This window comes from Lepisma saccharinum, chromosome 24 (assembly GCF_977018435.1).
Source record: "Lepisma saccharinum chromosome 24, izLepSacc3.1, whole genome shotgun sequence".
Taxonomy (NCBI): Eukaryota; Metazoa; Arthropoda; class Insecta; order Zygentoma; family Lepismatidae; genus Lepisma; species Lepisma saccharinum.
Genome location: NC_139252.1, coordinates 62,452,804 through 62,465,303, shown reverse-complemented (window position 1 = coordinate 62,465,303; position 12,500 = coordinate 62,452,804). Strand labels below are relative to the sequence as shown.

The following is a 12,500-nucleotide window of genomic DNA, read 5'->3' as shown; positions in this document are numbered from 1 at the left end:
TGTAATTAATACACTTACGTCTTACACTTTGTAATTATATAACACTGCAATACATTATAATGTTTTACTTTAATTTTTAAAACTGTAACTGTAGAACAATTGTATAATTTTTGTATAACATTTCTATCATGTTAAATGTGTTAAAGGTTTCATCCTGGAATGGAATGTCTCACATTTATGTGTGTTTCCATTTCCAATACATTTCAGTGGCAATTACAAAATCATCTCTGACATTTTATGTTAAACAAGTAAGATTATTTTTGTGCACGAGTGTGTTAGCCGATGCGTAGCAAAGTATTTTATGAACAACAGTTGAAAAGAAATCTTGTAGGACTAACTAATGAAAAATTTGTTTGTAATCGAAGATCATAATACCTTTTAAGGTGTGGTAATATTATAATGGGATTGAGATACGAAACTCTCGGATCCGGATCCGCATCCGAATTTTCGGATCCGGAATTTTCGTATCCGGATCCGTTTGGCCATCCCTAGTTTGAAACATTTACACAAGTCAAATTTATTTCACTATGTGACAACTTCTTTTATACTTAACAACCCATACAGGACAACACTCCAGGGGATATCCATAGGATATCCACAATGTCCAAATCATACCCACTGATATTATCAATATTCATAAGATATCCCGTCCTGGATATACGGTATATTTCCACGTTATCCATAACATATCCAAAAATGATCCACATAATGTTTTGAAACTCATAGAAGCCACCTAAAACTACGGTAACGTGTCTGACTACCATGCTAAAGGTCCCAGGTTCGATCCCCGGCCGCTTCAAATTCGGGAACTTTTCTAACGTTGGAAGCGGTCGAATGACATTGGTACCTGGGGGAAAACCCTGGGGGTAAAGGCAGTCAGGAGCGTGATGCTGATCACATCACCCCTACTCACGACCGGATCAAGAAGGTGTGGGGCGTTACCCCCACACCCCCTATACGCCTTTATGGCGTGGTGCTAAGCACAGGGGAACACTTTACTTTTTTTACCTTTTACATTAACAATAAGAGATTGATACTTCATTCTGAGAGAGACTCCTCTAGTTTGGGTCGCTAATTGTACTATTATTATTTAATGTGCAAGAAGTTTTGTTTTTTTGTTTATTAAAAAATTGCATGTTTTTTCACATTACTTTCGATTGGCTGATTGGTTCTAGTTTATTTAACATCGTATTTCAGCCACTTCTGGCTAATCGCGCCGATAAAGATGAATAGTGATTAGATTAAATGGATGAAGGGACAATCATACACCAGTCCCATGGAGGATTATATTGGCTAGGAGTCCAAGCGCCAGGGCCTCGTTGACGTACAAGTACCGAGGCGTACTACGTGGAAGTGAGGTTCGTGTATGCACTAAGAATGCATCGTTTGAGAATGTCCCGGGTTCGAATCCCGGCTTGGACATGAGTGATGTTTGTGAGTGGCCCTTTTCACTCGTTCTCCTCTTCACGATTAGCCTAAAGTTGCAGAAAAGCAAAGTAAAATAAACCAAATAACTGAAATCGAGAATCAAATGAGATGATCAGACATCATTATTTCAAAGAAACTAAAATTACATGTTTCACTGTGCCAAATAATGTTGTATCAGCCTTGATTTGATGCATTTGTAACAACACAACCACCGCAGTTTTTAGTTTGTACACTCCCCGGCAATAAAAATGGGACACCTACTCGCTTCCCTGGCGTGTTGCCGAACTCAAGGCGATAAGTGACTTAATAGGAAATTTTCAATGGCATCGCCGTACAGTTAGGCAACACACGTAACGGCTTGCAGGGATGTGAGTATTTCAGGCTCTAGGTGTCGCATTTTTATTGCCGTTGAGTGTACACGAAGCATGTAATGTGAGCCGCAACCTGCTTCATCTTCCAAACATCTGCGGCAGTTGCAGCGTCGCCATTAATCTCCATAATTATTTCCGTGTTTTTGCACTTTTTGGCCCCGGCACTTTCCACAACGGATGTGCGGCCCATAAGCGGCAGTTATTGCCACAACAGTCGTGCAGTCTCTCACTAAAATCGCTCCACTTGAAGCTGGTAGCTCGCCTCGCCATGTCCGTGAAATCTAAGGCCCAAAGAGAAGAATGAAAAAAGGTTATGTGGTGAATTTCGCGTCGTAGCTCATCCGTTGAGAGCAATAACGCACGGGAAAGTGAGCAGCGCTCTGTACGCGACACGTTACGTGAAGTGCGTGTGCAGTCGTTCTACAGGCCATAGATTAGCTGCGAGCGTAAGTTCCATTATCTTCCGCTAGGGCAATTGTTGGCAGCACAGGCTCAATGTTGGTAACACTCATTCCGCACTGTTTGAAACAATTTTGAATTTGTAGCTTCACCATTGTTTTAACAACTTACTGTCAGCCCTTTCAACGTTCAACTCGCACTTAAAAATTGTTACGGCCTGTACTTGACACTATCGGCCTTATTGAATTGGTGGTGATAATTGTAACGTTTTCAAATATTTACGAAAAATTGCTGAAGTTCGCCAAATTGATGTAGTTATGTTGCAACGCGTTATGAAAAATGTATACACGATTGCATTATTTGTAGTGAAACAACATTTCTCATGTAGAGTCAAAGCAAGGTAACTCCCGCCTTTATGGCAGTGACCCGCTGTTTCCGCGTTTACCTACGAGGAAACTCTGTCTCCCTGCTTGTGCAACAAGCGGCAACCTTAGAATCCCTCCTCCCGGAAGCGCCCAGCAGGAAAAAAGGGGTTTTGTCAAAATAACTTTTCTTCGCTGTGGATGGGAGCCGGGAGGTAGCATGGCCAGGGTTAAATTTTTAATATGTCAATAAGTCTCACTAAATTGCAGTCGGTCCTGTTCGTAATACTAACAATGCTTGTTTTTATTTCTGCTTTGTTCCCTGAATACATTGTTGTAAAAATTGCTAAAGGACGCGCGGTGTCTCCGAAGTACGGGCGGTGTCCAGTGTTGCCACATGAAGGGAAATTTCCCTTTTGCAGGGAAATTCGGACCGAAATTTTAGCCAAAAGGGAAAATGGAATTTCGATTAAAAATACCACAATTTCAGGGAAATTTTAAGACATTTAACTATATTATTACAGTTAATGTTAAGTTCCATTTATTCACATTTTCATTTTTTCTGCTTCCTTGAATATAGCCGGTATCTATTTATATTTCTGTTAAGTACATCGCTTTTCTGCACCTTCGGATAATAGTAACGATGATGATTAACGATTAAATGGATTCCTTACCAGGATCCAAACCTAGCACATCTTTTCAGGAAGCACTGAAAGTGACATGTATGTGAAAAATTTAACTTTTTTTTTTTCCACACGGACATGGACCAACGGGAATACTATTACTACTGCTTCCACCACCACTAATAATAATAATAATTACAGCTACTGCTACTACCACTAATAATACTTATTATTATTATTGTTGTATGCTTTGCTTAGGTGAAGGGAAAAATTGGTCCAAAAAGGGAAATTTTGTCCCTTGGAAAGGGAAATTGTGCCCTCATATTGTGGCAACACTGGCGGTGTCTCCAAAGGACGGAGGTCTGCAAAGGACACGAAATTGAATAGGTGGGACCCCGAAAACACGGGGACTCCAAAAGGTAAGATTCCGAAAAAACAGGGAATGCAATAAACAAAAAGTTTAAAAAGACGGGCCATGGAGAAGACAAAAACTCGAAAAGGCATAGGCAATGGTTGAATGTCAGTTGGCGTTATTTTATCACACGAGAATTGCCATTCGTCCGAAATCGGTGATAACCTTTTGCCTTTCGTCAGGGAATCCTTTCCCAGAAAACATCAACCTCCATAGACGCCTTCCCGTTTGACAGCCCTCAGAAGATCCCAGTTCTCCTGATGACACCGGAGCCCAGAGCCTCTCGACCAATCAGAGAACGCGAGCTTTTGTCCGACATGTAGGTCACGATAGAGGAGCGTCCGTCTCCAATGGACATCCAATTTCTGGCCAACGACGTATTCGTTCCTCCGCGTCGAATACTTTGGACAATGAACGTCAATTTAGGCGCCTGCCACCAGCTGCGGATGGAGCCACCGTCGTTTGATCAGGGACGTTTCCGTGCGCTCCAAGTTGTTTCTCAAACGATGTCGATTTGTCTGTGATGGCGCTTCCCTCGAACTTTTTTTTCTCGGAATGTTTATTTTCGCAGCAGGAATGTTTCTGGTTTGAGAGTAGAGTGGTCGCTTCAAAGATTCGCAAAGATAAACCTGCACTGATATTAGGGACGTCGCTAAAGAGGGGCAGGGGGGGGGGCAATGGCTCCCGAAACTTCTCCCAACCCAATTCGAGGCTTATGTGCAATTTTACTTCAATTTTTTAAAATCCCAAATTATTTTTTATCTTTTTTGTAGAAAACTTGGGATATAGATCACAATCGGTTTAATATTTTTAGTTATTGTGCTTGTAGGGATTTAGACTAAGTTAAATGGAATGTAATAGTAATATATTTTAATATCGTAGTGGTAACGTCCTCTCCTTATAGTCAAGAGGTCCCGGGTTCGACACCCGGTGGAGGTACACAGTGGTTCAAATCCAACTTTAAACTGTAGGTACAGTGCCGATTAGACTTTCTGTGCGCGAACTTAAAAGTTACTACTATTAGCCAATCGCGTCGATGAGGATGAGAGATTAAGGAGCACTCACAAAGAACACGGAGCCGGCAGTACGAATTGATGCAAAGCATGCTAGGACAGGCATAATGATAAAGTACGGTGTGTCTCACTGTTTGAAACAGAATACCATAGTAATTAAAGCAGATGGATATTAAATTTTTGCGGTGTTGTGTGCCTTAAGGCTGTAAATGTTCAAAATGGCCTCCTTCCACCACAATGCATTGTAGACAACGGCGTAGAACAGAGCGACATACACTTTCGTTGTCCGTCGAAGTTGTCTTCCTTCCGCAGTGTCCCTTCTTCACATCTTAAACCGTCCCATCGACTTCAAACTTGTCGCGGATTCTTGTAATTGTTTCCCTTTGTGGTGGTGGTGTTCCAAATTCAACTCTTCAAACTCAATCCTGTTCTCCGTTTTCCAGTAAGACTTTACAACATATTTTAAGGGGTAACTGTTGGTTCCAGGATTCGGCCAGGGGAGTTAGGGGGATTTATAAGCCTCGGGCTTCACCTAATTGCACCTGGGCTTGATGACCCGTTGCAAATACCAATGACGCGTTTCTTAATCTCTACCTCTTCTATATGAGGGAAACAAATGTTGGATTTTTAGCATTTAATACAGGGTGTCTACCTGTCAAGAATATCAAGAAATCAAGAGGTATATTCCTTTCCCGGATTCTCTGGAGTAAGAGAACGCGAACGCGTTCTGTGCGCATGTTGAAGGGAGTGCGCCTCGTCCAATGAACGCGCAGAGGGGAGGGGCATCCACGGGAGGGGGCTCATTCGCGGTCCAGTAGTTCCGTAGTAAACATGTCAGCTCGCAAGTCTATGGGAACTCTGCATTCAGGAGAGTGCCTCATAGTGTTGAATGTGTTCGAGAACAACTTGTTTCAAAAGTTTAAAACACATGGCTTTGTTGTTTTTTTTACAAATGTTTAAAACAAAGTGTTTGAAACATGTTTTCAGACTTGTTTAAAACACACTTTGATACATGATGTTTCATAGTTTGTGGTTATTTGCATGTTTTTTGAAAATGTATGTTTAAATTTGTTTTATTTTTTTTCTGTTCTTCGTAGCATCACAAGACAAATAAACGTGCAATATTATTTGTTATTTGTGTAAAACAATACACTGGCCATTGTTAAGAATAAAAGAAGAAATTGGCATCAGAAAGCGTTTTGCTCTATGGCCGTTACACCGCGCAGCACTTCGTTGCTTTCATCCCTCACCCTTCCCCACCTAGTCTTCCCCCGCCCACAAGCTTTCCCCTCTGCGCGTCGCTACTCCAGAGAATCCGGAAAAGCAGTATAGGTCAAGAAAGTCAAAAAATGATGCTTTTGGTCAAGAATTTTGACTATTTTTTACACTATCGTAACGCAGCTACATCACGTAACGCGATGTTACTTCTGCGTTTGGGATCGAACCATGAACCTTTAGATTGTATTGGGTGATGTACAGAGCATTCGCTACGAGACTCGGCGACAAGCTGCCCGGCATCAGCGCTTGTCTTTCCCGGTGAACGGGTAAGCGACAGTCGCTCGAGTCGGCTATTAAAATTAGTTTTCATACTGTGTACTAACCGTGACTACAGAAGGTGTTGGAAATGATGTCCCTCTGCTGCAACACGTTCCTGGCATCTCCGAAGGAAATTGTCATTTACACGTGCAAGTTCGTCTACTGTAATTCTCGTACAATACTCTCTTTTAACTCACGGATGGTGTGCGGATTGTCTTTGTATACTTTATTTTTTAGATTTCCCCATTTTTCTTTCCACTTTTATTCAGAACTGACCCTGTTATTCTAAACATTTTTACGAGGTTTTTATATAAGCGACTGTCGCGGACCCGTTCACCGGGAAAGACAAGCGCTGATGCCGGGGCCGCTAACCGCAGACTCTCGTAGCGAATGTCAGGGAATGCTCGGTAGTTATTCGTCATTCATCTTTCAGATGGTTATCACACGCTTGGCCTAAATGTGATAAATGCGAGAGATTACCTTTAAAGGAATGGCAATAGAAATTAACTTAAGTTACATTTGGGTGTTTGTACTCTCCATGACTGAACCGATATGTATTGGTTTAGATAATAATATTACTTGCCTTACAAATAGATGAAGATTATTCCCATACTTGTCCTCTCAAATGTCACTTGCCTGACCTCCATGTCAGACATCAATCTCATCACACACACCATTGCCCAATAATCGCTTCTCTCTCACAATCCGCAGTCCTTACTCCCTCTCGTATTCTCGCCAAATGATCTCACTCTCTGTCGATTCCAACACTCCAAGCCTCCTCGTCTCCCAAGTCAATAACCTCACGTTTGCCTCATTGCTAATTCCGCATTCCTATCTCTGTTTCCTACTATGCTAAGAATGACATAAGACTTGTCATTTCTATCCAATGCCTTGGGTAGGATACGCTATAGTGAACTTACATTGCCATAGACCTGTACTGGGATTTGATGAAATTGAATATTTGGAAAACTAAAATAATATTGGGTTGTGGTTAAGAGTTGTTCACTATGTTTCTTAGGAATTGCATTATTGTATGCGTGAAGTTTTGTAAAAATATTAAATAATGTGGCAATTCCCCATCTAGGCTGTAGTCTGAAGAATTAAATTTTACCAGCATTAATATTTGAAACACTCTTGTTAAAGTACAGCTTCAGTTTTTATCCTAACTGGCCTCGTGGTAGGGGTTTCTCATTGAATAAAAATATATATTTTCTTAATTTTGCAACTGTATCTAAGTAGGGGGCGATTAACTAAGTGTTATGAAAAAGGGGGTAAAAGTCAAGAAAACTGAAAGGAAAGGCCAAAGAAATGTCATGAAAAAGTCAAGAATTTTGGATTTGTTATTTTGGTAGACACCCTGTAGTAAACAAAGAATTAAATCTACCATACTTACAACCATAAAGGATACACTTGTAACACACATGTAAACCGAAACTTGCTAACAAAAAAAAAGGTAAAGTGTTCCCCTGTGCTTAGCACCACGCCATGAAGGCGTATAGGGGGTGTGGGGGTAACGCCCCACACTTTCTTGATCCGGTCGTGAGTGGAAGTGATGTGATCAGCATCCACGCCCCTGACCGCCTTTACCCCCCAGGGTTTCCCCCAGATACCCATGTTATTCGACGCTGGGTGGGCGCCGGGGCCGCTTCCAACGTTAGAAAAGTTCCCGGATTTGAACCGGCCGGGGATCGAACCCGGGATCTTTAGCATGGTAGTCAGACGCGTTACCGACTGAGCCACCGCGGCCACCGAAACTTGCTTCCGTTTCTAATTCAGTTTTCTTAACACAACTGCCATCTTTTGCCACACACGATTGTATATAATATAGTACACCCAACGGCAAAAGAAACAGTATGCGAATTGTCCACCACCATTTTCATTCGCCCTGTATTACACAATGTGATGACAATGAATTGAAATAATGACGTCAATAAGCAGAGAACAATGTCTGCTTCGAACCAACAAAGTTTCATTCCTTAAAACAACACAGGATGTAGAATAAAAACGTAATGGTAATAGCGCTGGACAAGTTGCTCACCATTATCTTTGCTCATGACTGTACAATACCGCACTGTCCGGGGTTTGGACCGTATTACCGAAATTACTTCGACTGGCGATGGACAGTGTCCAGTCGAAGGGATACAGGGGCTCATGTGTCACTCCTCACGGTCCTGGTTCCTGGCTGGGGAGGGAAGAAACGCAGTCCACATGGGAAGAAACAGATTTCACGTCTTTGCTATAACTTCATTACCCACTTACGTTGATCAAACCGCATCTCTTCCATGTTTCATTAAATGCCTGCAACAGACAACAACGTTGCTATATTTTTCACTGCCTTCTGAATTATTTACTCCAAAAAATGTACATCTATCTGCTTTGAATATTGTTAATCAAGTGTATATATTAATTTGAGACACTCTGTACACGAATCAATAGGGGTTCGAACGTGATACGCCGGACCCTGTGGCCGAGTGGTTAGCACATCGCGCTGCGACGCCAAGGGTCCCGGGTTCGAATCCCGCTCGGGCTTGGTTGTTTGTGAATGTCCATTCATCAATTTCATCACTCATCCTCATCTTCGCAAATTAGCCAAGAGGCACAAAACGCGAAGTAAAATAAACTAAATCAATCAATCGAACATGAAACGTCTGGCTTCGTAACCTGTTGCGCTGACACCTGCATCTCTTGTAACTGGAGCGGACCTCCCTGGTTCGAATGGATGGTATTCAGCGTCTCAGCGTCCCTTCATCAATTTCATCATATCATCACTCTTCCTCGTCGTCGCGATTAGTGAAAAGTGACAGAAAAGTAACTCGAAATCAAATCAAACCAAATCGTGTAACTGCGAGCATTTTTTTTAATCCTCATCTCAAGAATATCACTTTAACCTGTACGTCTTGTAAGTTGAGAGCGCTGATCTGCGGGTGGCGTGATCACAGGATGCAGAAACTCCTTGTAACCGGATCGCCCCATTCCGCGCCTCCTTCCACAAAAGGAAGCGATCAATTCATCCCGTCTCTCCCTGTTAATTCGCCCCTATTAAGCTGCTCCTTCGCTCCCGTCAACGGCAGAGGCGGACCTCTGACTGGGGGAGAACCACTTCAAAAGAAAAGGTATTTAATCTACCGAGTGGAACAATCTAAGCGGGGGGAAAGTTTGTCTCGTCTCGATGGCTTTTGGAACTCTGGGATATGACAGTGTGGAAACATCTTGTTGTTTCCTTCATCTGCCGTTTTTCTAGAAATTAAGAGACAAGTTTCGATTCGTCATTCAAGAGCTACAGATCTTCCCGAATGAATTGTTTGCTTGATAAAAGGGGAGGGAGCGAATTAAAAGTTAGATTTCAGATTTAGGAATGTGTTATTGGATACACTTTTAGAAGTTACTGAAAAATTGTAAGTATTCCACTGTTAAAATTTGTCTTATCTGTCAATTTACGTCTTTTGGAGGAAGCGTAACAACTGTACCTGAGATTTCGGCCAGTTTATGCGCCCGGTGGCCACTCACCATCGTTAGGAAATTGGGGAGCTACATTCTGTCCCAGCTATCTTTAGAGCAGGCGAACTAAAACAAGTCTGTGCACAAGTAGTGACGCAAGACGGCTCCCCCAAAGAACACGTGAGAGGAACAGGGTTTCGTGGAAGGGAGCGGGGGAAGCGACTGCACTGCTTCGCTTTGCCCGCTCGATTTCCCCTCTTCTCTGCCGCTATGCGCGACCTTCCTCCAGAGATATTTTGGACAGGGTATACGAATGAGTAGCGTAACCCTGTCACGGAAACCTACAATGACTGGGATTCGTCGTGCTGACCACACGTCACCCAATAACTGCTTGGATGATCCTCCACCTCTGGTGGGAAGGCACTTTTCTTTTCGTGAGCGCAGGCGCATTCATGTCCTCGCCTAACTGCGCTGTTAAAGGAAAAGTAAAGAAGGCGGTGATCTGCTTGGAAGAACAGACACTCACTCGTGCATTTTGATTGATTCATTGACTCCTCTACCGAAAAATTCCCTCCTCTAGCCGCACGCATTCGGAGGTATGCGCTATTGTCCCGGTGCCTTAAATTATACCGGAACGTCAGTGACGCGAAATATTTACCGGATTCCCCCGTTTATCTTCGTTCTTTATTCATTATTTGTAATTATTATTATTATTATTATTATTATTATTATTATTATTATTATTATTATTTTACGTATAAGGTGTGATTCTAAATCATACCAGAAAATGGACCAATGATTATTTGGAGACCAGAATGATTATTGATTTACTTGTAATAGTGTAAGTATGGTTAAAATGTTATTGTGTTAGATCTACAATTATTGATTTTATGATCTTAAAATGTACAGAGAAAGGTTAGTAATAGTAAGGATTAATACTAGTGTGAAGTGTATAAAAAGATTTGTGTGGGGGGTATATATATATATAGGGTGATTGGTAATTCGACCTATTCCTGGAAAGGGGTAATACTAGAGCACATTTGCAAGAAATTTGACCCTATGCACCGGGGGTCGGAAATCAATGGGTTTCGAGTTATTGCAGTTTGTAGATTTTCGTGAAATATTCCGACTTGCGACCAAAAAACTACTAATTGTGCTACTACACCCTGGGCACTTAATCGACATGTTGCTAACAGCTGACGAATGAGTGACTACTGGGAAAAAAATCCATGCCCAAAATTCCCATACCCACAGAATGAAACAGTCATTGGAGCACACGTCATGAAGAAATTTGGAAATTATCGTTTAAATCGAAGAGGATTACTCAAAAAAATGGTAACACACTTAGCGTAAAAATTACGGAAAAAACTTCCTCGTTTCATAAGCTCTCCAAAGATACAAATGTTGTCAACTGGCACACGGGGTGGGGGAAAAATGTGAATAATAAGCGGAGAAGGCGCGTTGTAGACCTCTTTGTAAAGTGAAAAGAAGTTGTCGGTTGTGAGAAATAAATGAACTAAAATAAGTGAAACAACACAAACCCCACAGAGGATCGTACTTGCTACAGTGCAAATTGACGGTCTGAATTGTCAATTCAACTTGCACAGTGCGTTCGTTTTGAGATAGCGCACATTGGCTACATATTTTGTTGTGTGAGGAGTTCGTACTATCGTGTGTCTAGCTTCCTTGTGACGTCGATTTGTCTAACAATTCTTCCTTTCCTCTCTTCCAGGCGGAACATGACGAACCTGGAGAAGTTCCAGATGGGAATAGCCAAGCGAGAGCTGTACAGGAAGGACGATGCCATGGTCGAGTCCCTCTTGAAGGACATGCAGAAGCTTCCAATCGTCCACATAAGTAAGTAATTCATATGGGACAACTGTAAGATGCATTTTTATGATGCATCTCTAACTCTTTCCTTGATTGGATTCCATCATTCTCATACGCAGAAGCCTCGCAACAAAGATCTGGATTGCTTTTTTATATTTTCATAGCTGTAACCATAGACGTCGCCAGAAATTTTTGCAGGGGTGGGGGGTCGGGCAAATGATAAATATTATAAACTAACAAAAAAAATTTTTATTTGAAATAATAATAATAATAATAATAATAAATTTTATATAAATGGGGAGATTCGATCCACCAAACGAGTGATTACCAGCACAACTATTTTCCATTATTTCTTTTGCATTTTATGCAGTTAGTATCTGAATGCATTTTCATAACTTCTACAAGTCTCGTTCAAGAAAAGGCTTTCTAAATATTAGGGGGAATTTTTTTTATATAAAGTGTGTTGTGTGACCTCTCTCCTACAACTGTAATTATTAGAATTTTGAAACCTGTGGAACCATTTGTTCTTTGGATGAAATGGTAGAATATAACCTTGTTGCTTTATTTTTCACTAAATGTTTTCGATCCAATGCATTTTTACTTTGATTTTTATGTTCGAATACTAACTAAATGAAATTTATTTCTGTTCTTAACAATAAGAGTAACAAACTTTCGGTTTTCTTGTATCTTTATTGAACGATGTTAATTCGACCCCTCCCGACGCACATGGCTGGAACTCCGGGAGGGGGGACTCTCCACCCAAAATAACAGATATTATGAGAAGAATCTGCCGGACCCTGTGGCCGAGTGGTTAGCACATCGCGCTACGACGCCAAGGGTCCCGGGTTCGAATCCCGCTCGGGCTTGGTTGTTTGTAAATGTCCAATCATCAATTTCATCACTCATCCCCATCTTCGCAAATTAGCCAAGAGGCACAAAACGCGAAGTAAGATAAACTAAATCAATCAATCAATCAATGAGAGGAATCTGGAATTAAAGTAGGGGGGGGAGTGTTCAAATTATCAAAGGAACTACTTTTGCTTTCCAAAATTATCACAAATGCACAGATAGATTAAAACAGCGAATAA

The 12,500-nt window shown here is 41.5% G+C and overlaps 1 protein-coding gene across 1 annotated transcript in view; it reads left to right on the top strand.

Annotated features, from left to right (window-relative positions):
- Positions 1 to 12,500, top strand: part of LOC145978217 (extracellular serine/threonine protein CG31145) — a 451,413-nt gene that overhangs the window by 287,851 nt on the left and 151,062 nt on the right. The window contains exon 2 of the mRNA XM_083110675.1: positions 11,315 to 11,439. Coding sequence (XP_082966801.1) covers positions 11,315 to 11,439 — 125 coding nt within the window. The remainder of the gene's footprint in view (positions 1 to 11,314; positions 11,440 to 12,500) is intronic.